The sequence below is a fragment of the Orussus abietinus genome, unplaced genomic scaffold (genome assembly GCF_000612105.2).
Source record: "Orussus abietinus isolate OABI.00-Male unplaced genomic scaffold, Oabi_2.0 scaffold109, whole genome shotgun sequence".
Lineage (NCBI taxonomy): Eukaryota > Metazoa > Arthropoda > Insecta > Hymenoptera > Orussidae > Orussus > Orussus abietinus.
Window position 1 is genome coordinate 13,796 of NW_019395023.1, and position 27,865 is coordinate 41,660.

General features: G+C 40.7%; 1 protein-coding gene across 1 annotated transcript; it reads right to left on the reverse strand.

Moving 5' to 3' along the window:
- Window positions 1-313: 313 nt before the first annotated feature.
- On the reverse strand, window positions 314-27,865 carry LOC105703504 (RYamide receptor). Its single transcript, XM_023433603.1, has 10 exons — window positions 27,777-27,865; window positions 14,735-14,858; window positions 12,314-12,516; window positions 11,446-11,594; window positions 8,834-8,955; window positions 4,359-4,573; window positions 3,372-3,472; window positions 2,830-2,920; window positions 2,209-2,327; window positions 314-1,312 (listed from the first exon to the last, which is right to left on the reverse strand). The coding sequence occupies exons 2-10, from the start codon at window positions 14,841-14,843 to the stop codon at window positions 1,042-1,044; spliced, it is 1,380 nt and encodes a 459-aa protein (XP_023289371.1). The 5' UTR covers window positions 14,844-14,858; window positions 27,777-27,865; the 3' UTR covers window positions 314-1,041.

A 27,865-nucleotide genomic window follows, 5' to 3' on the forward strand; every position in this document is an offset into this window, starting at 1 on the left:
GGGCATTTCTATCGTGTTTTCACTAAACTAAAATGAAACTGTGAAACGATAGAACCAGTCTTTGTCTTGCAGTTCGTCAACCTATGGCATACATCGATTGAAGTGCTAAAAACACTTTTAACAAATATCTTCGGTTAAATAGCAATGGTCAGCTTCAAAAGCAAAATCCTGCATATTTGTTCATCTTTGGGCAACTCGAGTAGAGTTCGATTAAATACGTACAGTCGTATTAATAATTACAATCAACAAACGCGGCTTTGAGACACCCAAAGATGCCAAGAGTAAGGTCACTCCATAACGTTGACCACTTTTCGAGATTTCACTAATTTAATTTAAATTAATAACAAATTACAGAAATACATCCAGCTGAGAAACGTGTCAGCGTGATCGGACATGGACCTCAGCTACAATTTCTCATACAGCTATTATATACAACAATAAACGCCTCTCTTTTCCCAATAATGACTAGAACGAAAAACGTATCAATAAAGTTCACTTAACGTTAATCCTAGCGAACGTGCGATATACGAGCAGAATACGCGATTGTTTAAACTCCTCCAACTAAAAACAACATATTCGATCACTTTAGTGGAAGACAATGAGTAATCCACCGTGTACTACGAGCTTGTTACAGTTCCGATATTTTGCCAATGCAAATCATTGTCTTTTGTTAACACATCATAGTCATAATCCTTAAGCACAGAAACCACACAACCTCCGAAAAATTCCGAACGTAATGATCCACATACACTGTAAAAATGTTATGCATTGCGTTTCACCGACTACCGTAAACATAATCATACATTAATATTCTTACAGTGTGCAGGAACTTTATATGCTTTTATGCATGGGAGTGACACCATTCGCTCGGTCGACCATCTGATGCATATCCATATAAATGGGTTTTTCGAGGACCCAAAAGGAAGGCACAGGCGCCGAGGAGGATGTACATTTCCCAGGATCCTCATCTGAATAAATCAAGGATTTTCAGTTCAATTTGAATATCAGGATTTCGGATGTACACAATAAACGTTGGACGTACTAAAGACACAGTTCCTGTTCGGGTAGATCTCTCGTATGTTTATGTCTACCCGTGGAAAATACGTATAATTCGGCAGCTCTTTTCGAGACTTTAGTCGTGGAGCACTGTTTACTGTGTCCATTTCGTATACAACAGCCTGTTGTATTTACAGGGCGAAGTGCAACGTCGTTGTCGTTCAAAGGTGCCCTCGAAGTACCCCTTACGGACAAGCCTCTGTAGAAGGAAGCCGTTGCAGGCCAACCACCGGATGCAGGTCTTCGCCAATCGTATCTGAAAGGGTAAAATAGTCAATTTTCCTCAGTGCACATTCTTTTTTGAGTAGTGCTAACATAAAGAATTCAAAAGCCTCCATAGAAGCCCAGAAGGATACGGACGTTTGATGCTCGATAAATAGTACGTTAGGCAATGGATGGCGGCGCTGTAATCATCTCTCCGTCTCTCATAACCTTACGGCGATATATAGCGGATTGCATTCTTTCTTTATCTTACACAGTACTCGCCTTTCTATATGCATCTCTCTTCCTCCCGTATATCAAATACCGTTGGCTAACACATGCGATCTCTTTTCTACCCCCACTCCTGGTTTGTTATCCAACTTTTAGAGCATCAAGCGTTGACAGAATCCGGGCTTCTATGGAACTTCTGAATTCTTTGTCTAACGGCTACTTTTAACAATTAACATAACCATGCCTTATGAAAAATGATTATAGCAAGTGTTGTTCCAGGTAGCACAGCGACGTCTACATAAAGTGAAAATCTCGTTATATCCACTTATTATAACGTCCAGATGACGTAAAACTGATGACATTATGCCACAGACCAAAGATGTCAAAATTAATCATCAAGAGCGACTGAAGATATTCAATTATTATCGGCTGCGCCTGAAAACTTCACCCATGTCCTGAAAATCCTTTTTTTTTTTTCGTTGATGTAGAGTATACTATTTCTTAGCTTAATTTCGAGTACACGAAAATTGAATAGTCAAATATAGAGTTAAAAAGAGGCTTGAAATTGATATCATGTTTCAGACGTTTCATTGGCCTCATATGTAACGTCATTACGGTGTTATAACGTGGTCATATGACGTTACAGGCTGGTAATGACCAAAAGATGACGTCATTACGACACTGGGCTACCTGGGGTGTAAGAAGAACTCGAAGATGTACCTGATGGATGCTCTGGTGCTCATGGTCCTGTCCAAATCCAGACTGTCCGTTGGTGGACTTGCCGACCATTTCCGCGACCTGAATGGACATCTCTGCTGGAATTCCCTTTTGAACTTTTCCTGCAATCCGGGGAAGCATTCAAAGATCCTCCATAAAGCGTCCGGGTGTATCGGAGTGTCTCATGTTTAAATTACAGGAGTGAAGAGATCAAAGCGCAGTAAAATGGCGTTATCACTTTAACATTGTAGATACAGATGGAAAATTTATGGGGTCGCGATGGAGTTGTCGGGAGATCAATGGGTGTAGACAGAGGTGGGTGTAAAACCCAGAAGAAATGAGCCCTGTAACCTCTGCACCTCGTTAAACAAACTCGAAGTGACGGAGATAAAGTGCCCATAATGTTCCTGACTTCTTTTTTTTATCAACAGTACCTGCAACCTCTCGGAAGGAGTACTTCTACGAAGTTATCGGTGCCATTATCGGTATTTTATAAAGCCCTCACCCAGATTCCTGGGGACATGCTCGAAGCTGTACTCCTTCGTTCTTGTCGTTTTTTTCGACCCATATATAATCCTACTCTAGGTGAATCTCGTCGATAATTAACCACAGTTTGTCACTTACGTTGTAAATGCCGTATATAAAAGGATTGTAGCAGCTGTTAGACATGGCTAGCCAATCGCAGCAGAACCAGATAATGTTGATGTAACGATACCTAAAAGTAGAATTGCGTTACAGATGCACACCAAAAAACATATGCACGAAATGATAAGAATTCGAATTTGTATGAATAATTAGGGACAACTTAACCACCGTTACAAATGTTGTACTGGTCCCATTGTTCAAATCGAGTTTGCAAACAGCGCAATGCTTTATACTCTATATACATTGGTTCAACATTTATCCGTCCGTGTCTAATGTAAATTCGTTCTCAAAGTGAACACTAGTTCCCGGTGCCTTTTCGACATCCCCGTTTCATCTGGCATTAAAGTCACCCTAAGTACGCATCCTAATTACATTAATTAGTCCCCGAGGCTTCCAAAGGAATCCCTATCACTCGAGGCTTCATAAAAACGATGCCAGATGAAAGGGATTCCGAAAATGCGCAACGACCTTGTAATCAGTAACGTAAAACAAGTAGCTCGGAATTAATCCGCAGTACTTACTCGTTAATTTCAGGATACGTGTACTGGAGGACGTTGTACGTCTGAAGGGGCAACCAGCAAATGGCGAATAATGCCACTACGATGACGAGCATTTTTATAACCTGCACAGAAAAAGGTTTTCAAATGGACGAGTCAGGGACGACGCCATCGACGTTCCCTCAATTCAAGGAGCCCTTCCGCGTGCATTCTACCTTCCTGAAAGGGCGACATACTTTTATTCGGTTCCCGAGCAGTGGTTTCCTCTAGTGGGAGGGAATCCGATATCCGATTTTCACGGTAAAAATTAAAGGAGAAATAGGAACGGCCATTGAGCCGCCATCAGTGCCCATGGGGAATCCCAAGTACGCCTCGAGCGATCTTTCCACCCATAAATATTAGAATTTTAAATCTCCCAAGGGCTACATTCATTTAAAACTTGCACGTAGGGTGTAAGATACCCTAGTAGAATTACTATATATGTCTTGCCAGATTGTAAAATTCTGCGATTTGTAAAACGATCTAGATGATACTATTAGACTCAAGATTTCATTCTTCAAGACTTTTAAACTTCAATTTTTAATAAAAATTTGACGATTAGAACATTATAAGATGGTCATAGGGAAGGACGCTTTTTCTAAAATTACCGAAATTATTTAGCCGTAATGTAAAATTAAAGTAAAAAATGTAATTTCATGAATTTAACGAGGCGACGGTATGTTGGCAGTCGTTTTATAAAACTCCTAGTCGCTTTATAACATGACCAGTCGGATTGTTAAATAATGCTGAGTGAACGAAGACTTAACAACCTGACCGCATTTTCTTTTTCTTTTGTAAATGCCGTTTTGCAAAAAGTCAGATTTCACAATCTGGCTACGACACACACAAGTCACCCGTAAGCGTGTTTTTTTAGAATTCTCATGAGTCGTGAAAGTGGCGGATTATCCGACAGATTTTACGCAGGGTGCATGCCGAAAGTTGGGGTGAGCTTTTCCGCCCTAGGGTGTCTACCTTCTTTTTATTCTTCATCAGATTGGCATCCCTGGAGTCCTGGGCGTTTCCGGGTGCTCGACTACCCCAAAGTCTCAGGGCCATCCGTGCGTACACGCAGGATATGACCGAAAGGGGTGTGAGATACTGGAGGAATCCCAGAAGGGCGCGGTACGTCAGCATCGACCTTTCCGACATGTTCTCGTTGCGGCAGAAAGGTTTCATGTGCAGGCGGCCTGTAAATAAATAATGGTCTAAAACATGAGACCCACGATAGTTAAACTTATTAACACATTCGCGACCGGGAAATTTTTTCCGTTTCAAATACTGAGTACCGGCGAAAATAATGAAATTCTGAAACTGGTTGCCACAAACTTGCATCGTGTATCGTTATGGACGTGATTCACGTCAGCGGCAATTAGGAATAGAATTTAAAAAGACGTGAAATCACGTCAGCGAATGTTTTAAGAAACTTGGTAGAGTTTCGCGCCAAATATATATAGGCGCAAAACCATGACCTAGTCATTAACTGCGATGTTTAGCCTGGCGCGTCAAACTGGACAATGAATGTCATTTTCTAAACCTCTTCAATGAGTAATGTCAACGTTAACCAGGTCATCGGGATTGGACTATTCTTTTGCGTTTTTTAACCTACGAACGAAACCGATTGATACATTTGATACCGAGATATGCAATTTTTAATATTTCACTTCGCTTGGGTTGTTTGACATTTTTCCCTCGATACGTGTATAGATCCCTTATGTCTCCAATTTGTGGATATTGTTTTTTTCGAGCTTAACGTGTGATACACACTACCTGATTATTTGGTAGAATTCGGTGCCTCATAAATGCATGAAAGTGAGACTGGGCAAAAAGTGGAAACCACCGCTAGAAATCGCTGTCGTGATTTATTCACGTTCCTCTTCCAACGTTCAGTTATATGTTCCCCGGGTCGTTAACAAGACAGTTATAACGCCACTGATACCAGTATTGTGAAGTGGCAATAAAACGAGCCGTTGAATGTCGAGACTCGTAAGTGAATAAAGTGCGGTTACGGATGTACGCACATATATGGTCATACGTGATATAGTATTTGTTTCATGCCATTCGGTTCGACCGGTATGAGACGGCAGGCATTTGCAATCATGGATTTAAAAATGATTTTCCCGCCAAGACGGTTCACGGGTTATTACGACAATTTTTAAGAAAAATAGCGTATCTTAATCTGTACTCTATTAATTTAACAAGAGGCGGCAAAATGTACTTGTCGCGAAACTCCACCGATTTTATAAACACATTGTCGTTGTTTTAAGGTGACGTTAAAGTGGCCTCAAAGAGGTCTCCTTGGTGAGACTTTTCTCCGACATGATTAATAAACTTAACAACGTGAATATGGAGGTCGTAAGGAAGGTACATAATCCACGAATTCCAATTATTATTAAATTGTTTATAGATGCTTTTAAAATTCTTATAAGAAATTAAATTTCATTACGGTCAGGACCTTTCTTATAGTTTCTATATTCACGATGTAAAGTTTGAAAGGATTGAGCATATCCTGTTTGGAGAAAAGTTTCATGAACGATTGACCCCTCATATGCTAATTTCCACTTCGCCTTAAGACTAGATTCAATTTCAACGCAAAGGATTTTGAATTTCTGTTCGATGAGTCGCGTTTTGGGTAAACGGGGGACAAGAGTAATTACTAACCCTCACTTGCGTCCTGAGTATATAATTTTCCGAAAAGATGTGGGCTTAGGGATAATTTTCCGCCTGAGGAGAGGAATTCCGCTTTGAAGATCGGAATAATGCATTGAAATGAGTCAATCGAGGCGAAAGGCTCTTAATCGTGATTGCATCCGATGGAGCGAATGACCCGTGGATTAATGAAACGTCGGCCTTGGACTACGAGAATACTCTAAGTTTCGGGTATTGTTTAAAATAGCGCAGGTCTTTGACTCCAAGATGGCCGCCCTTCTGGCGTGCCCGAGGGAAGCGTTCCCGACTTGCCGATAATTATCCACCGACTGACAAACACCCTTCATCGTGGTCCTTGGGTCTGTTTTCGCAATTTCGGGGAGTCGTTAGGCGTCTTCGTGACAACAATGGAGCCGGTGACACTGGACAAACAACGCTGGAGAGCCAGGGAAGGGATATTAACAAAATAGAAAGAAATGGCCGGCTAATGGAAAAGACTGCACAAATATTTTCAACCCGTATTCGAGGTTTGTGAATTATTCAGAGGGGAATTTCGGGACTTCTTCCAGGGAAATCACACGTACCAAATTCAAGGGGAAAAGTGTGGAAGAGCGGGTTGATCTGATTTTCAAATTTTCTGGAAGAGGATGAAACGGTTTAAGACTCGAGGGTTGCTTTAATGTCCTGAAAGGATCAAAGGACTCGAAGAATGGCTTGAATCCGTTACGTTCCGACGGCAACTTGGGGAAACGAAACGGAATAACAATGCCTTTTGGGATATTTGTTAAAGCGGAATCTTCGAGGGATTGGTGGGGAATTTTGGAGGATCTTCCGAGGGGAGAAATGATATAGAGGGAACCACGCGAATGCACGTCATCTGTGAAAACATTCCCCAATATCCGGGGATGAGAGAGGATCTTGAATCCAATGTGCGCAGGATTTGCATACTGGTTCCTAGGCAAGGATTACGCAGGAGAGATGTAAATGAAGTCAAAGTCTAGCGAATTGACGCACTGTGCCGGAGATTTACATCATTGAGGTGTACCACTTGTAGGAACTTATAGAAACGCCGCCATTGATAATACAAATATGCACGAATTTTTAGTATCACGATATAGCTATTTTATAAGAAATTTTCAAAGTAACTTCATTAATATATATTTGCCAAATGTAAATTGAATCCGACTGGATCTCTTTCCGTGCATTTCCTTGGAGCAATTATTTGACACCCCTCTAATGGGAGTGGAAAGTACAATTGTTTCTCTAATGACTAACTATACTCAACTTACTCCTAACAAAAAGAAGCGCACGACCATTTACGCAATGTCGAGGTGAAGTTTCTTTCGCTTTCAATCCCGACTAGAGAAGTAAATAATTATGTACTATCTGAAATATGATTTAAAGGGACCTATGACAATTTACCCTCGGTGACAGCGTCCCTTGATATCAGAGATCCAGGAGCAGGGGAACCCAAACTGAAAGTCAACACGCAGAATTTGCATCTAGGAGTCCAGAGAAGGATCAAGTTGAGACAATGCAAATGGCGTTGGAGTTTGTCGAGGTAAACTGTTTGTTGAGTCTCGGCACACTCCAACTGTCGCGGGACTTTGTCAAGAGTTCCAAATGCGCGCTTGCAAAGACAAACTACAGGTGATATAAAATCATTCCTTTTCACGCCCAAGTACTATCTCATTAGTTTACCAAATAAGATGTCTTCCCGTTGAAAAGGGATTTATTTAACAACCCTGATCTTTTCTTCACTGTCCAGGACGAGAAATTTCAAACTACAGGTAAAATGTAATCATTCGTTTCCACATCCAAGTATTATCTCATGAGTTTACCAAACAGGATGTCCTCCCGTTGAAAAGGGATTTATTTAACATTCCTGATCCTTTCTTCGCTGTCTAGCTCGAGAAATTCTAAACTACAAGTGAAACGTAATCAATCGTTTCCACATCCAAGTTTTATCTCATGAGTTTACCAAACAGGATGTCCTCCCGTTGAAAAGGGATTTATTTAACATTCTTAATCCTTTCTTCGCTGTCCAGCTCGAGAAATTCCAGATTACAGGTAAAATGTAATCATTCGTTTCCACATCCAAGTATTATGTCATGAGTTTACCAAACAGGATGTCCTCCCGTTGAAAAGGGATTTATTTAACAACCCTGATCTTTTCTTCACTGTCCAGGACGAGAAATTTCAAACTACAGGTAACATGTAATCATTCGTTTCCACATCCAAGTATTATCTCATGAGTTTACCAAACAGGATGTCCTCCCGTTGAAAAGGGATTTATTTAGCATTCTTGATCCTTTCTTCGCTGTCCAGCTCGAAAAATTCCAAACTACAGGTGAAACGTAATCATTCGTCTCCACCTCCAAGTATTATCTCATGAGTTTACCAAACAGGATGTCCTCCCGTTGAAAAGGGATTTATTTAACATTCCTGATCCTTTCTTCGCTGTCTAGCTCGAGAAATTCTAAACTACAAGTGAAACGTAATCAATCGTTTCCACATCCAAGTTTTATCTCATGAGTTTACCAAACAGGATGTCCTCCCGTTGAAAAGGGATTTATTTAACATTCCTGAACCTTTCTTCACTGTCCAGGTCGAGAAATACGACGTAAAGGAAGGAATAGGTCGTCCTCGAGTCGGGGGCCATTAAAAAGCTTTCTGGTCAAGGGGCATCGATCAGGAAGGAACGCTTCCAGATTGTGAAGGATTCAAAGGAGCTTTTAGATCCACATTGCCGGAACTTCGAGAGGTTTGTTTATGTTTACATGCTTATGTAGATGACTCACCGCCTGCGCTTTCTGGAACCATGACGACCCTAAGAGCGGCTGCCATTGGAGTTGCCAAAGCTCCACCAAGAATCCAAATCCCAGCGATGACGATCTTCGCTCGCAGCTTGCTTGGCCGAGCACTGCGAACCGGGAAAGCTTATTGTTTTGCGACACAACAGTGAGATCCGCTTAGGGCTCTAAGTATATGAGATACGTTTAATTCTGACGACGAAGACAAGTTCCTTCAGTTCAAGCTGTTGTTCGCTAGAACCCGATAAACAGAAGTGCGATACATTTAGCGCGAATAGTGTACCTATTTAGGGAAGCCGTCAGAATTTATTCCTGTGTTTAGAACAGAATATCAGCTAAGAAATGTAATTAATATGACAATAAATCATTTTCTTTTCTGTGAGGAAATATCACTTCGCCGTTGGGTGATGGTATTTCCGAGGACGAAAATTGTAAATTGAATGTGTGGAGCGACTTTGATCAGCATCGGAAATGGAAATCGAAGTTTACTTGATATCAGCTAAGAAATGTAATTAATATGACAATAAATCATTTTCTTTTCCATGAGGAAATATCACTTCGCCGTTGGGTGATGGTATTTCCGAGGACGAAAATTGTAAATTGAATGTGTGGAGCGACTTTGATCAGCATCGGAAATGGAAATCGAAGTTTACTCGAGGAAGGAAAAGAGGATTTTAGGTCGAGAGACTTTACGATTCCTGCATCCTGTGTACTTTTTCGCTTCCAAAACCCGGGATGTGTTAACGCGAGATAAATCAAGATCCAGCCTAATTTCGTTCGATCTCTGGCGTGGTAAAAATGCTGACGAGGTTCGCTTGACACGCGATGGCGGATGGTAAAAAATCGCCCAGAGGCAATTCGTGTCTCCTTGACAGGGTATTGGCAGGGGGACATGGAAATAATTAACTTGAAGGTGACGGTGATCCTATCGCCCAGTGAGGATTCCGGCCAGTAAAAAATGGAAATCGGTTTTACGTCGATTGGAAACGTCAAGTGGCGGGAACGGCGACCTGCGGGGTCAGTGCACAGCTTTGCTGCAAGTCTATCCGAACATTGTATGTCGAGGACTGTAATAAGCTCATTGTAGTGGTTGGGGTCAAATTGGGTTGCATGTGCATTGCAGCCTTTAACATGCCTATATCCAGATTTCTAATTAGGGCCGCGAAATGGCGCCTGACTTTGTCATCCCGATTCAAAGGACCGCGTCAAAAAGGCATAATTGCGATAGGCTTGTACTCCTCCTGTTTGCTCGTAATTAGCACACGACCGACTGTTAGCCGGGGAATAATTGAAGAAACAAAACTTCGCCTGCTACGAGCAGGCTAGCCCTTTTTTTTTATTCGCTTTCCTGCTTTACGATCAAGGCTTGGCCTCTGGCATGGAGCCTCGATGGCTTTATTTGAAGAGTAGTAAATGTCTCGCTGCTGGTCAGCGGAGGTATTTCAGGAGAACCAGCACAAACAAACACAATCTACGAGCATATCGAGGACAAAGTATCCATCTCGGCTCGTTCGGAAAGACTCGCTCGATCGAGTGTTCTCTCTTTCGTCTTCGCTCTCACATTTCCAGGGTTTTATTTTTCTACAAATTAAGCATGTCTCAATGGACGATCCGCTTTATTGCAAACAAGACGTTTCTATGCCTGACCGCAATTCATCATCCACGACTGAAAACCACCCTGGAAATTTATACAGAGAAGATTCGAACGACGCAAGACAAATATGGCGGCATCCCTCTTCTAGCCCTTTATCAATGTGCCTTATGGCTTTTTCAGCTAGTCACCCTCAGCACCACTAGCATAGAGTATTACCACTATATATGTTCCACTGATCAATGCAGAACACATGTCATTATATCGCGTTCTGCGTGACAATATTAGGTCGATGGTGTGTTAGTATACCCCAGATTCGATACACTTTTATCACCATCGCAGAGAGCAAGTACGACAAAAATCCAATATGGCGGCGCCCGTGAACGAGCAATGCGATTATTCGCTGGCAATCTTTAATTTTTCACCCTTCAACTGACGATCAAAACACCGAGTTAAAGATGCGATAAATAACGAAAAACAGTCACGTCACTGTTTCCAAATTTCAAGGCGTCGATTTTCTTAATTTTGGCAAATGTTTTTAAAAGTTTGCATGTGGACGCGTACGGTAGAACAGAGTAACGATATACATGAAAAGCGTGTCCACTTGTACTGTATTCCTGTAACCCTGGTGCAAGTAAGCGCAGATCAGCTAAAAAACGTGTTAGAGATACCCAACTCTAAGCGCTCGTTAGAAATGATAATGATATCTTCAGATCTTCTGCAATGAGATACAGTAAACCGCCGTGGGATGAATATCCCGGTGTGTTCGCTTGAAACTGTTGTCACTTGTCGGCTGTCATCTTACTTCGGAATTCCAATTTCACTCGTTAGACTTTTCTTAGCTCCGAGGCCGAGATCGCTGTCTTTCTTCGCGAAACGGCAATATCTCATCTCCGGCTTCCCTTTCTGTGCTCTAATATCGCTCGACGCTTTGTGTGTGACGGCTGTGTGGTAGGGTGTAAATTCGCTTTCCAGTCGGATATCGGTTCGTATACCCGGACCTACTGACCTCAGGGGCTTAAGTATTGCTCGGTGCCTGTCGACTGCAATTGCCGTCAACGTGAATACTGACACGTTGACACAGAGCACCTGCACAAACGGACAGAATGCGCACATGAAGTGCGGTAAGTTCCATCGCTGGAGCAGTGCGGCTTGGAACTGTAACAAGAGAGGTGCCAATTTTTTTACGTTCTCCACTCTGCAACCAAGTGGATTAGTAGTACCGCTTATCGACCCTCTGTAACCCAATTTTGGTTGGTGATATGAGCAAATATTGACATCCTGATATTAAAGCGGCGTGAAAGCGGCATCTGATAGGCCAATCGTTTATGAAACTTTCTTTTCCTAACTAGATGTATCTTGATATTTAATTTCTTAGAAATTTATCCAGGTGAATATGGAGGCCCTAAGGAAGGAAGATTGATACCCATAACATTTTATTCTTTTAATTTCAAAGATATTATGCAATTTTTTATATATAAAGGATTTGAAGAAATGAAATTTCATGAGTACCAGCACCTTCTTTAGGGCTTCCACATTCATGAGGTAAAATTGCAAATGATTCGATACACCCGACTCGGAGAAAAGTTTCATAAACGAGACTCCTAGGACGCCTGTTTAACCCCGCCTTAACTATTCCATTAGAACTGTATAATTTAGATAAATTTCTATCGATCAAAATTTGTATGAACTCACAATTCATGAACCAAATTCTTGGCAACAGAGAAGTGGTACAATAAGGTGGTATTTTATGTATTCCTTGAAAAATCGAATAGGACTTAAAAAACCTCAATATATGGATATGTGACATAAATCGCGTTATAGAGGGTTAATATGTAAATATATACGTATGCCACTTTTTGCACATTTAGACTCACCTGAAACGGAATGGCGAAAAGACCTATGACAATGTCGGTCAATGCAAGGTTCGCGATGAAGCAGTTGGTGACACTTTGCATCCGTCTTGATGTCGCGACTATCCACATCACTAAAGAATTTCCCACGACTGCCAGTACTGATATGCTGCCATAACATACACTGAGAAGTGCTATCAGCCCGGCCGGTACGTCGTAAAGATCGTCTATGAAATGAAAGGACACCTCGTTACCGATTCATAATTAATAGCTAATTAGAAAATCGAAATTTGTTCGATGTAGGGTTGGAGTCCCGTCTAATTTTATATTTCTACAGGATACGGATTTTCTCGAGGAACTTCTTCGGAGGACTTTTCAGGAATACGTTTGCTTCTATTTCCATTCGGCGTCTCCTTATCATACGTGATTATGCAAGCCCGACGATGGACGCAGTATTAATATCGAGCGTTGCAATTGCATGAGATTATCTATTAATATGCATCGATACATGTATATTCATTTGATGTTGTTTACATTTTAAGCGTTGCTGTGTCTATAGAATTTTTATTGACAATTAATTTGCAAAACAGATTTCCTTTAGGTTTCAACTGTTTTGTTGGTAAACAATGTTTACTGGCGGATAAAAAAATCAATTTTTTCGATGTTTAAAATAAAACCATCCTTCTGAGTCATTGGAATTGATCGAAATGGTTGGGTTAGTGAAAATCGAAATCGAGGGAAAACAAGGGAACTGAGAGCAGAACTGAGCAAATAAAATCACATGAGTTCACCTACAGTTTATGGAATTGCTGCACTTTTTCGTTGGTAAACCCCCGGGGGAGGAAATGGTTTTTGTTTCCGATCAATTGCGTTTCGATACGAGAAAAATTGGACGATGAGTTTTATCTCGTTTAGTTGCAAAAGTCGCAATTTTAGCGAATAAGCGTCTGCTTCGCGTCGACACGTGATTATTTCGTAGAATTTCCATGAGTCGTTCACCTTTATTTCATGGAGATTACTTTTGAGAAGGTAATTTGAGGATAAATCATCGGAAGTTTGTGCAAGTGCTTAATTGGCAGTGACAAACTGCAATTAGTTAAGGATCTCCTGTGGAGCTTATTCATCACTGGCTTTAATGGACTTTTCTGAACAGGAAAAAAGTTATCTCCCCTCTAAAAGTTGGAAATCGGAAAAGAGAAAAAAGGACCGCGGAACTAAACCAATAAAATCAATTGCATTTATCTAGAATCCACGGACTTCCCGTCTGCTCTTCATCAGTGGTGGATTTCCGGGCAAATAATGGATATTGCACACCCGATTGTGTTGTGGAGTGAGGCGTACCGAAATGGCAAATATTTTTCTTCCGTTCTTTTCCAATGTCACAATAATACTCGTGAAAAATACCCTTTCTACGTTAACATGTTCTTTACTTCACTTTAAAAAATGGCGGTACTGCCGAAGAATCTGCAACCATTTTTGGCCCTCGATCGAAACAAATGACTTTTGAGATGATCTGGCACTAAATTCTCAGCTCTTCGCGAGAATTTCTAATTGGCAATGACAAATTGCATATCGTTTCGAGTTCCCCGTGAAACTCATTCATCACAGATTAATGGATTTTTTCCGAATGAGAGGAAAGTTATCTCCCCATTGAAAACTTGATACGAATTTCCCCCTGGAGCGCGATAACGTCAGCACCTTTTCCTCACGGGCAGCGAAGTTTATCGATTATCGCAACCTTGAAATACAGAAAGGCGATAAATCCTTCGGTTCCATCGACTTTTACGGAAATCGAGATGAATGTAGATTAGCGAGCCGCGAATACACCGCCTCGAATGGCTCGAGTGGCTAATAAATAAATGTTAATCGCAATCAATGATCAATTCGTTATACGAAATCTCCTCAGATCCTCGAATTCTTCAAGTGGAATAAAAACATCCATCACAACTTTATAGATACATCCATCCAATTAAGAACTGAATAAACGTGAAGATTCTCATGTTCGAAGCTCCCCGCTTCTTGCAAAATAAAATTAAAAAAGAAGAAGCGCTCCTTCTCGAGTTTGCTGACATCAATTTTTTTTTCTCCAATTAAATCACTGTACACCGATTTCCATGATAATTGAGGTATAAATCTTCGCTCCGGAAAAAATTGATCAACTTGTCAACGACGACCGCTAAAGAGACAAGTTTTTATCCGTACGTACAAGGACACCCGAGATATTTATTTTTTGTTTTTTTTTTTCGTAAAAAAGAATCGACAGCCGACTCGTTACTAGAGTTCTCGATATTATCCACTGGCAGGGAGTACTTGCAGATTACATCGACTATTTTTGTTTCAACGAAGTGACAGGAGAAAAAATTATTTCGCTTATTCCACGCGAGGACTTACTTGGAGAGTAGTCATTTGGTCATCATTTCTTGCTTTTTACTGACAATCACTTACCATACTCGTCGTACAGAGAAATATTGTCTGTTATCCAGTACGTCGTGTTCAGCATGGACGGCCAAGACGTGTCGGGTCCACCATCTTCCGCAGACCACGTGGTGTTCATCCTGAGCTCGATGATCTGAAATAATATAAAAATTCAGGTGACCCTTTAGTTTGTCTTTATTAAAAAAAGAAATGTCTTATGAGACGATAGGGGGTAAATTCTCATGTTGCGAAAGGGACCTATTTCAAGAAGTGAAACGTCCTTGTTTTATTGCAGTTAATTATTGTTTACATTCTTCTTACTTAATATTCAGGCAACTTACGGTTCCTGAGGTAAATCTTTTCGTTAATGTTAATATGATACTCTTTCAGTTAATTATTAACATTTAAAGAGAAGTAAAATTAACAGGAATAAAAAGAAGAATAATCATACCCAGTATAACCAGCATCGAAGGCATTATTTTGTAAAAGAATAATTAAGACAAATTAATAGTATCTAATAGTTCTCTTTCTTAACTTGGAATTTCCACTTCCAACACTTGTAGCGACAAAGAACCAATTTTTTTTTTTTACAGAATTACGCAGAAATTAATCAAGAGAGAGCGAGAATGAGGAATGCACCTTCACGGTTTGCCAAATTCATTCGCAATGAACATACGCACGGGACAATAAAAAGGGCCCAAAAAAATTAAGTAAAAATATTTCGCATTTTATGATATAGTTTGAAGACCTTGTAAGCTGTCCTGGCATTTATATTGCGCTTACCCTTTCCCTGATGTCGAGGACGAAATGCATACATTCTTTTGCGGATTTTTTATAGCCCCTCGGAATTTAATCCGAGTAAGGAGCCATTAAAAAAGTGTGTATCACAGGAAACAAAGCGACCCAGGTCCCACTTTCACACGGTGCTTTGTACGCCTTCAAATTTACCTAACAATGATTAATTTCCAATCCGCGGTTTGCAATTTGCAGTAGTTACAAGTAGACTTAGTGGATGTTGCGATCGCGAAACGAGTAAACTTAAATCCTTGTCTGTCTCTCTCGACTTTGTTCAACTTGAGAGCCAAAGTCGCTGGTTGAGGATAGTTCAAAAGTTTATCAAACGTAGATATCGCGTTTATGGTCCTTGCGGCGTCTAATTGAAATTTTCTGACCTCTGGCGTTATTGATCAATTTCGTCCTTTATGCAGGATTTATCTCGCGGTTTGGAAAAGGGCCGTCGATGAATCAGATCGCGCGATGTTGATTTTATAGATCCCCCCTCTTTTACTTTATTTACGCCTCATGGTGTTCTCCCTGAAGGCACTCATTAAACATGCACTCGGCCTCTCGGGCGAAAAATCGTTTTCCTTCCCACTTCATGTTCACGTTCAATTAACCCCTTGTCATACTTTGACGAGTCTAACTCGTGATAACAATTCTGGGCCAAACGCGAACATCACGAGTCAGACTGGTGATCTCAATTTCGGATGAAACCAATATTCGGTTTTGCGAGCATCCTTCCTCACAATTCTGGCTCGTTTTCTGATAATTCTCGCGGATCACTTTGGCCTGGATATTGCCGAGTTCATTTTTAAAAAAATTAGCAAAGGGTTAATCCACATCTATTGACTGGACATGACTTCTGTTTGGCAATCTGGAAGAGCCGCACGTGTCTTCCCTTTTCATTAAATTCTGAGATCTTCCTCAGGTCTGGAAATCCGTATTCAGCTCCAAAGCCTTCTTTAGATATTCGAACGCGCCTTAAAATCCGTGATCTTCCTTAGGTCTTCAGATCCGTGTCATAGAATTCGTGTCGTCAGATCTCCGAACGAGCCTTGAACTCCGTGAACTTTCTTAGGTCTTCAGATCCGAGTCACATTGTTCCAATGTACAGGGGGTCTATTACGTAAAGCAAATTGAGCGAAAAGGTGAAAAATGAGTACCCCACGGTATTACGGAACGTCTTTCGTGGTGAAAGTGCGAGATTATTCACATGAACTGACTCGGCACAAATTTTTAAGCGAAATGGGGGAGCATACAAGAAAAGATATAAAAAGCACCGTGAACGCCATCTTCCGCGGATTATGAAACCGAAATTCAAAAGAGAAAACCTGGGTGTCTTGACTTTTGGCAACAATCGTATTCAGGGACGTAATAATAACCTTATTAGAAGAAGAAGGGAATTACGTGATGCCTCAGACCGATTCTCATTATAAGAAAGAGAATGTACTAGGAAGTACAGGTTAGTTTTTGCGTTATTGCGAGGTTATATTACATTATTAAACATTGATAACCGTTAAATAATTCATGCTTACATGACATGATAAGAAAATTATATTGTTCAACTTCTACTTATAGTACATTTAAATATGAATGTAATACATATTTAAAAAATATTGATAGACTCGAGTCCTCTTCTTTACTTTTAACGACTTTCCACCTTCCCGCCTTTCCTGTCTATAACCTACTCCTCTCAACAATTTTCGATTTACAAGGTACGCAAATTTATTTGGGCAATATTACTAGACCGGAAGTGTTAGTGATCTCGTTCTTTCATATAGCGAAAACGTAATTTGGAGAATAAACCCACGTCAGATGAAAGTACGAGAAGTGAGCGCTCTCGTCAAAAATACGTAATAACCGCCCAGATCACCGATACCTCAGAAATGACATCAACTCTAACTGCACCGACCCAAACCTAGACTAAATCTAAATATTTTGACTTTGAACCAGAACAAAAATGAATTAAACTTCACTAATCGTTGAACTAATTTCTGTATTTAAATGCGCGCAGGAATAACCTTGGATGACGCGGAAGAAAATTCAGTCTACAAGGCCGAAAATGATAAGGAACTCATGCGAGTGCAACGTCGTTGTCCTTGACCATGACTGCTCCACGGGATGGTAACCTGGAATTATTACCCCACGGCTCATTACCCACCCAGCAGATAATGCCTCGTTATTAGTGCACAAATTCAGTGTTCTAGAAACTCAATATTGCACTCTAACACCTCGATCTAATCCGACGGAGTGCTTTCCAATTGAAACACGACAAGTGTTCTTCTATTCAATTCAAATTTCCTTTTCGTGGAAATGTTTAATGACGGGCTACGTGCTCATGAATTTCTGAAACCGGAAAATTCCCGTGGATCATCTCGGTGAACGCGTTCGGCAGCTAAACGTGCCAATAGGTTATCGGCCTTCGGCGATCGAAGGTATTTCCAATTCAGGGTGAAACAACCTCACCTTCCAACTCCCACTATGAAATTTCAATACGCGATATGCTCGAAATAACGCATTAAACGCAATAACGCAAAATTCCGGATCACCTTCCAGTTCTACCCACGTGGCGTTTGAATTTCTCCGGATGCGTAATCCAGATTCATGCGAGAATGTATTATAACGCTAGTAAAAGTCCTGAATTTGTATAGGATTATTAAAACAAATATGGTGGTCCGCGTATTAGGAGAATAATATATTAATTCGGGTAAATAAAATTTCGGTTCTCCGGATGCGTAATCCAGATTCACGTGAGAATGTATTATATCGTTAATAAAAGTCCTGAATTTATATAGGATTGTTGAAACAAATATGGTGGTCCGCGTATTAGGAGAATAATATATTAAATCGGGTAAATAAAAATTCGGTTCTCCGGATGCGTAATCCAGATTCACGTGAGAATGTATTATATCGTTAATAAAAGTCCTGAATTTATATAGGATTGTTAAAAGAAATAAGGTGGTCCGCATATTAGGAGAATAATATATTAATTCGAGTATAGCGTCTATGGATACCAAGGTGGAGATAAATGGAATCGTGATCGCATAATAATTACCGCGGAATGTTCTCTATGTCAATTCCACGGTAGAGCAATTGGCATCGTCGATACATTATTTAAGAAATACAGTAATCCTCGTATTAAAACATTGTTCGAAGCACACGGCACGTAACAGTGCGATAAAAAAGTCTAAGAATGCCGAGGTGACAACTGGATAACAATTAACGCGGAATGTTCGCGAGCTTATTGATACATTATTTAAACAAAATTACAGTAATCCACGTGTTAAAAAACAAATCATTAAAAGCAAACGGGATGTACTGGTGCGATAGAAATGTGCAATCATGCCGAGGTGTAGCAACTAGGAAACAACAATTACCATGGAATGTTCGCGCTTCAAGTTCGATAATAGAACCATTCGGCATCATCGACACATTGTTAAAAAAAATATAACAATCCACGTATTGAAAAGTCGTTGAAAGTAAACGATACGTATTAATATAATGAAAGAGTTTGAGGATGTCGAGGTGACGACCGGATAATGACGATTACTGTAGAATGTTCTTGATCCGAGTTCTACGGGGAAACCATCGGATTCGTTCGTTGGTAAACCACGATGGGGGGAGATAAGCTCGTTTATCGCCGCTTTGAATTTCATTTGTCAGATGGATTTACTCAAGTGCGCGTTTTATTTATTTTTTTCGTTTCACGGTCTTGCCCTATAGCGATCGACGCAATTTTGCCGCGCTATTAACAAGCACGCCAAGCGTGGCGTGTAGTTGGCTATCTCATAAATGACACGCTGATTATCGACGACCACACATGTCGGCAGCCATGAATGTTAGCTATCGCTTCCTAATCCTGAAAAAAGGAAAATGTATATCTAGGAAAAGAAAAAAAAAGAAATGATACAAATGGAAAACATGAAGAAGGAAAATGTTTCAGTATTTCCCTGTTTTGGCCTCGAGGTGGTGATAAATAAAGGAAGGTTGGAGAATTCTAGGGAAAAATAGAGAGAAATCGAGGACATTGAAACGGTCCTAGTATTTCAGGATCAAGTTAAAGCCCGAACTGATCGATTTCGATCTATCGCTGCCGCTGTGATTGTTGGTTATTGCTTCGTTTCGGGCTCGCATCCGGTTCTTTGTGTGTTCAAAAAAAGGAAAGAATAGAACGAAAATGGGGAATGTAAAAAAAGAAGAAGGTTGCAAATGTTCTCCCGTTTCGGCCTCGCTGTAGCAATCCGCGTACCAAAAGAGCGTTTGGGGAATCCCAGGGGAACTCTAGGGGGAAATAAAGGGAGGTCGACATTCTTCTCGTAGTGGTTTCGTTTAATCAGAAATACGGTAGAATGCGATCTGACTGTTGCGAGTTTTGACTTCTATGTGGAATTCACCGCCTCGATCAATCGGGATCAATCGCCGCCGTCATGATTGTTGGGTATCGGTTCCTTGTTATGGATCTGCGGCCGCCTCCTGCGTTTCTGATAAAAGAGACCCATAAAATGGAGAAAAAAAAAAGAAAATAGAATGATTGCCAATGTTTCTCGATTTCGAACCCGTCGACGTGATCCGCATACCGAAAGCGTGTTCGGGGAATCCCGAGGGAATCCCGGGAAAAAAAGTATAGAAAAGTCGAGGACATTCTTAGCGACTTGGCCGCGAATAGTCAAGACTGAGACAGAATGAAAGTCGATCGATGCGAGCTTTGAAATTTGCAGCTGCGATCGGTAACGATCAATTGCCACCGCCATGATTGTTAGGTATCGTTTCCTAATTCTGGCGGAGCGGTCGCTCTTTGCCTTTACGAGAAAAAGAACCATAAAATGGTGAGAAATGGAAGATTGCCAATGTTTCTTGATTTCGGACTCGTCGCGATCCGCATACTCAAAGAGAGAGGCCGGGAATCCCAGGAGAACCCTAGAGGAATATAAAGGAAAGTCGGGAACATTTCTCACGAATTGGTCCCGATTAATCAGGATAAAATGCTGTCTGATTGATGCGAATTTAGAACTTCTCTCAAGTTTCTATTTTTGACAATTCACGATCAGTTGCCATCGCCAGGATTGCTGGTTGTTACTTCCTAATTCTGAATCTCTCCTTGTCTTTACAAAAAGATAGAGTCCATAAAATGGAGGGAAATGGAAAATTACAAATGCATTTTTCGACTTCGAGCTCGTTGTCGCTATCCGCATACCAAGAAAGGGTCTAGGGAATCCCCGCGAGATCCTGGGGGAAAATATAGAAATGTCGGGGACATCCCTGAAGAAGTGATTCCAATGAAGGTAGAATGCGGTTTGATTGGTTGAAATTTTGGAATCCTCCGCAGAACTCGCAGCTCCGGTTAATCAGGATCAATTGTTGCTACTATGATTGCTGATTATCGCATCCTAATTCTGGATCCACCGATTGGGCTTTCGATAAAAGAATGATCTATGAAATTGAAAATATGTAAATCATGAATAAGGGAAAGATTACTAATGTTTCTGGATTTCGGTCTCGTTCTCGCGATTGGCGTGCCAAGAGAGAGTCTGGGGAATCTTAGTAATATCCTCGAGAAAATATAGGAAAGTCGAGGATAATCCTCGCGAAAAGGGTCTGATTAAGATAAAATGCGGCCTGACTGGTTAGATATGAAATTCTGCGCAAAATTCGCCGCTCCGATCAATCACGATAAATTGACACCGTCACCATTGTTGGATATCGCTTCGTTGTTATAAATCTTGCGCTCTCAAAAAAATAAATGATCCGCACAATTGAAAATATGGAAACGTGAAAAATTGACAGATTGCCAATGTTTATAGATTTCGAACTCGTTGCGATCGGCATATCGGAAAAGAGTCGGAGGAATCCCAGGAAAAGAAAAGACAGAAAAGTCGGGGACATTCCTCACACAGTGGTCGCGATTAATCAGGATCAAGGCAAAACGCGAGCCGATCGGTGCGAGCTTTGAAATTCTCTGCGGAGCTCTCGACCTCGATCAATCACGATCTATCTTTTCCCCCGAGCTGTCATGCTTTTGCAAAGAACTGAGCAAAAGATTAATAAACTCGCGGGAAATCCCGCCGCGATATAAGACACCGAAATGTGTACGGTAAGCAATCGACACATTGACTAATTAATTATCCACGTTCGGTTCTGAGGTAGTCGAACTTCCTGGTAAATATCCGTTTCTCATTACACCGGAAAAGGTCCATTACTGTCCAACGCACTTTTACCGTGCTCGATAAAAAAAAATGCAACATTTGTAAATCAGTTATGCACACCTGATAACTAGGTGTAACATTTAGCATAATGAAAAGAGACTGCGACTACGTTTTAAAAATGGCAAGTATTTTTAAAATCAAAATTGAATCACGCTCTCTTTAGATTATCTTAAACGATACATGTACCTTAGTCTCAAATTTGCATGATATTTATTTTTAGGTCTCATCATTTCTGCTTTTAACGAGTAACATATTTTATTCTGTGTTTATCATGCCAGATAATTGGTAGTCGAAGTGCCCCTCTATAGCAAAATGTGCTGTAGAGATAAACTATCATTGAGAAGGGATACTTTTTAACCAAGGTAAAGATCTTCATTGGGAAAATCATCCCTCACCTTCGAACTTGGATCAGCGGACATGTCCTCGCAAAAGAATTGTCATGTAAACGCCAAACACGGTTTGTGCAAATTTTGGAAATTAAAATTCCAGTCAGTTTGACCTGCCAATATTACAGAGGCCGTCAAGGAAAATAGTCGTTTAACTTATCCCCCGATAGCAATTACTTATTGAACTCTTGCGTCCTTCCGCAGCTTATTGTAAACAAATCGAAATTTCATCTTGTGTATCTTCCTGGTACAGAATTTTTGAACCATTTCAAAATCATCCCCCTTCTTCGAACTTGGATCAGCGGACATGTCCTCGCAAAAGAATTGTCATGTAAACGCCAAACACGATTTGTGCAAATTTTGGAAATTAAAATCCCAGTCAGTTTGACCTGCCAATATTACAGAGGCCTTCAAGAAAAATAGTAGTTTAACTTTTCCCCAGATAGGAATTACTTTTTTAATTTTTGCGTACTTCCGCAGCTTATTGTAAATAAATCGAAATTTCAGCATCTGTATCTTCCTGCTGCAGAATTTTTGAACCACTTCAAAATCATCCCTCATCCTCGAACTTGGATCAGCGGATATGTCCTCGCAAAATAATTGTCATGTAAACGCCAAACACGATTTGTGCAAATTTTGGAAATTAAAATTCCAGTCAGTTTGACCTGCCAATATTACAGAGGCTTTCAAGAAAAATAGTCCTTTAACTTATCCCCCGATAGCAATTACTTTTTGAACTTTTGCTTCCTTCCGCAGCTTATTGTAAATAAATCGAAATTTCATCTTGTGTATCTTCCTGCTGCAGAATTTTTGAACCGCTTCAAAATCATCCCTCATCCTCGAACTTGGATCAGCGGACATGTTCTCGCGAAAGGGTGTCATGTAAACGCCAAGCATGATTCATGGAGAGTGGGAACATATGTTTACCAGCAGCTTTATTATCTAGGACGAAATACACGCGTTCGCACCGAAAGGAGACCTCAGGACTATATCGTCGGGATTGAAACAGCGAATAAATAATAATGACACCGTCTGAATAATAACACCATCCGCAGGGATCTCCCAGAGGAAGCATTTAATGCCTTTCGCTTTAAGCCCTTCCGTGCGATCGAAGAAGCTCTCCAGTATTCCTAGCATTCCCTCTGGGACACCGAGAAATCCTTTTTTCCTCTTCCTCGACTGTTACGCGTATGCGAGCGAAAAAAGAGAGAAGGTCGTTGAGGAAATATTTGCACAAGAGAACTTCTGCGCGTTTCTTCCGTGACCTTTTTCTCGGGATGATCTTGACTCTTTTTTCTGATCCCACAACTTCTTGAATTTCTCGGATTCGTTGACTCGTCGACGAGCTTACGAATCAGGCTTTCCAGGAAAAAAAAAATCAGGTTAAATCCTCTGTTTTTCATTTCCCAGGGGGTTCGTTAAAATAAGGGAAATCGAAGAGGAATTATGTTTCAGCTTTTTCGGTAACAAGGCCCTTGGGTGATGATTGATTGCAGTGGTTTGAATTTTGCGGAAATTCTTCGGGCGGATATTAAGCTGCTTTTTACGTGCGAGATGCACTCGGATGCTGCAACGGCAGAAGCGATGAAAATGATTGATGGATCCATGGCATCGTGTTGAATATTAACCAAATGACCTTATCGTTTATTTTCTTTCCGTCGCTGCATATCTGCCATACTCGATAACAAATTCTGGATTAATTCTGGCTTTGGAGTCGAGCTAAATTTTTTCATGAATATTATAATTTACGTCCTAATATAGTGAATCATCGCTGTTACCGGTTATTACTATGGAATTCCGTCCTTTGAGTGATTATTCCACGCTGATCCTCTTTATTTGTCGTATCGGAGACGGATCTCGGGAGTAATTGAAAAGAATATTAACAATAACACACGATCGGAAATACCTAAACTCTTTATTCCTGTATCCTTACTTTTAAGTTAATGAAGCCGTCGCAAAGGGATTTATCGCAATGCATAAACTATCGAGAAACTTAATTTCCTTTTCTCGCTTTAAAAGTTCTTGGTATTTTCTTTCGCCTTAAATCCTGTGCAGACTTAAGTGGTAATTGCATTTAAACCTTACTGTCCATTCGCAATCTTAGACAATGACGTTTATACTGCACTCGAAAGCTAACAAAATGGCTTCTGTCGAGAAGTCCTTTTCCTCGAGCTTTAAAAATAATTAATCCAGTCGAGTGGAAAATTTCGAAAGCTCCGCGGTATTAAGGTAGGCTAGTGCCGAGGAAATTCCCTTCTCATAAAAGAATTGAAAATTTCTCCCTTCGGCCTGTCCTAAAGAATTTAATCGCTTCTTCCGCAAGCCGAGAACTTCTTACCGACTTAACCCCACTTCAAATATTACGATTTCCTTTTTCTTCCTCTTGCACTATCGGAATTACCTGAGTACTCTGTTCAACGGTAATTAACAGACCAACTTCTGGATTCTTTTTTCGTTCTGTTTTTGCCCATCGTGAACTTCACCTCTTCGCTGAATAGGTCTGATCTCGAATATTCAAAATCGCCTATTACGATTTAGTAAATATTCATTTGATCAGTGGAATATCTCTGCCATTATTGTAGGGGCCATTTAGAACCTCCATTAAGAGGTCATACATTTACCCACACTACCCAACTGGAATCACTTTCATTGGCTTTAAATCCAAGTTCACGGTAATTCTTTGAATTTTCTCAGAATAATAGACTGGCACTGTTTCGTTGCATTCACTTCCTACTTAAATATTTGTGCCAATGTACGCTCTTCTCTTTCCTCTTGATTTTTCAAGTCGACAATTGGTCCGCATTTTTTTTTTCATGTCCCCTTCCACTCCATTTCCAGACTTCTTCCGAGTTTTCATGTGGCATGTTTCTAAGTTCACGATTTCAAATTACCTCGATTGCTCGACTTCTTTAAGAAATCATAAGAGGAGAATCTTCGTTCTAGTTTCCGGATTTTTTTTTTCTTTTCTTTGTCTTAAGTGAATTGAAATTTCAAGAATATTCTCTCGAAAATGTCAATACTTATCCGTCTTTAAGGCGATGTAAAAGTGGCGTCAAAGAGTTCTCGCTTATGTTTCAAACTTTATAATGTGAAAATGAAACCTACAAGGAAGGTCCTGACCCCCACGAAGCATCAATTTTTATTAAATTTGATTTTAGACATTTTTTAAATTTTTCGATAAAAATTGAAATTTCTTAGATATCAGGACCTTCCACGTTGCAAAGTTTGAATCGATTAGGTAGACCCAGTTCGAAGAAAATTTTCATGAACGATTCACGTCTCATATGTCGTTTTTACATCCCCTTAAGTTTTTTATGCTCCTTGCGAATTACCTTCATGCCTTCTCCGGATCCATTTAGATCTAAATCGATTCTCTTCTTTTTATATTTCTTTCCTGTGCTTCATTACCCAAATATTCACTATATAAAAAAATATGGTACTATTATCTTTACATTTTATTACCATGGGTCGATTTGAACTCGATGGTGGTAAACGACATGAACATTGAGAAAAGTATGAACGATAAAGTGACATGTTAACATAGCCAACTCTATAGGGTACCATAACCATATATATAATAATACCCATTTCTTCTGATGGGGTTTGGAGGCCCTAGGGATTTGGAAGCAGAGAGGTCATCCTCCATGGCATGAGAGATCCCTAGGGAAGTAAAACCCAGGACATGGAAAAACGGGCCTACATGTCACAAATAAAATGGCCCCGCGTTTTCTCCGACTAGACCTGGTCATTATATTTCATCCTAACGACTCTTCTTTGTTCCCCTTAAACTGCAAATCCCGTCGAGATTTATGCTCAGAAGCATTTTGGGAAAGGATAGGATTAAATTCCGAAAATTATGCCGCGACCGGCATACGCACTGAAATCGATTTTGTGGCCATTCCACATACCGAAATTGCAATTTGGAAATTTCAGGATATGATGCACATTATCCCTGACCTGATAATGGTAATACCTGGAATTGAAAGCCATATGAGACGAAATCTCTCAGAAATATACATTTCTTAACTGGTGAGCATTAATTTATTCGCGGTCCTCGTAGAAATTTGCGTCTCATATTTAAGCATTCGTTAAGGTAAGACCTTTTTCAAGTGACGTCCCAATTTCGAAAATTCTACGTGATCCCGCCTTAACGGTGCCCGCCGAAAATAACATCCCGCGAAAGTAAGTCAAGTTGCGTATCGCGTTAACAGGTGCTCCTCGGCTGCAAATGCATGCAGCCAACACCGGTCAAGTTTTTTGTCCAAAATCCAATTTGCATTAATTATCACCCGTTCTTAAGGTTTCGGCTGTGTAAATCTAGTCCGCCAGCAAAATCCGATCTTTTCGCAGCAACATTCGAAAGACCCATTTTATCTGAAATCGCGTCACCATATCGGGCAGAAATGGAACGATAAATAGCGAATCCTCCTTTACTAGGCATAACCCTTTAGAAAGTGCATTTGAGCATAAAAAGCTTTTTAAGTAACCTCGCTCGATAATAGCACCCTAATATCCCTGCGAGATGAGGTGACGTTTTATTCGACATCCGATAGACATTTCACATTTTCCCATCTCAAGGCCCTCTTTCACGATGGCAGCCGCGAGTAATATTCTCACGGCTAGATCCGAGTTTACGGCATTTTTAAGAAATACATATACCCTCCAGAATCAACCCTGGACAATATTGTGGAATTTTTTTTATGGGCTAAAGACCCATTTTACGCGCTTTTTAACGACAGGTTGGGCGTTATAGGTGCATCTCATGCTTGGCTCCCTCTTCAGAGCTGGACACCATCCATCTTTCTCCGAGTCCAGGACAATCGTCGTCTAAGTACCATTGTCCCTTTACGGTCTCATGACTTCCCCCGCCGATGATACATCACTCCCATTAATAATCGGCATTGTTTTCAACAACAATTACGCGCCATTCGCGGCGTCGGATGATGCGTTCATAGTCGCGGATTTCCCTCAAAGGACTCCCAGTTAATCGTCCTTAAAACGAGGAGGGGAGCATTAATCATTTAGGGTCAGAGAATCCAGAACTGCAGGGGGTCCCTGGGGAGGCGCGAAAATTGTTCCCGGCGGCGCAATTCCCCGGACGAGGAAAGACAAAAACGAGTACTCGGGGAGAAAGAAGACTTCGTAATACTTCTTTACTGCCTCAATTTATACGACTGACTTCGCTTTTTATCCCGATAGGAGGCGGATACATGCATCGGCTTTTTGCCGACAGTCGAGATTGTTAATATACGCGTTGACCTTCTCCTCCAATACGGATGTCCATCGATCGACATAAGTGAGATAAGTTGAACGCGATCGGGCTCGGAATTTGCTCCGATCTTTGCACGAGTCGGAAGCACGTATTTGCCGGCTGAATATCAATTGTCAAATTTTCGCTGATAGGTCCTTTCATGTATGGTCCGGCTCACGGTCAAGTGGTTCAACTTCATTGGAAAATTGCTTAGTGATAATACCAATGGTAGACTTAGTCTTAAATAATGAACAACGCGTTCAAAATCATATAAAAGCTCTGATAGAAAATGCCAATCGCTTCTGTGATTCGTACCATACCCTGGTCTTAAGATCTATCTCTAGGAGAGATTAGAAGTAGCTAGGATTAATTAAAAGATATTAACTGTTTATTAAGAACAATACCTGTCGACGATGTTAATGAATCATTGTCAAGCCGGAAGTGAGTCTTACCAATTGCAAAATCAGTCATGCAGCCAACAGCTCCAGGATCAGCGCCAAGGGCCGCATTCTCATCCGGTTGGGGCGTTCGTGATCTCCGA

Bases quoted from the DNA above. Each gene is read 5' to 3' on its own strand.
- LOC105703504 (XM_023433603.1), bottom strand. From the start codon at position 14,843: ATGAACACCACGTGGTCTGCGGAAGATGGTGGACCCGACACGTCTTGG. The intron at 12,517-14,734 runs GTAAGTGATTGT...TTCATTTCATAG, and splicing joins TTCTCTGTACGACGAGTATG to ACGATCTTTACGACGTACCG. The intron at 11,595-12,313 runs GTGAGTCTAAAT...CTCTTGTTACAG, and splicing joins TTTTCGCCATTCCGTTTCAG to TTCCAAGCCGCACTGCTCCA.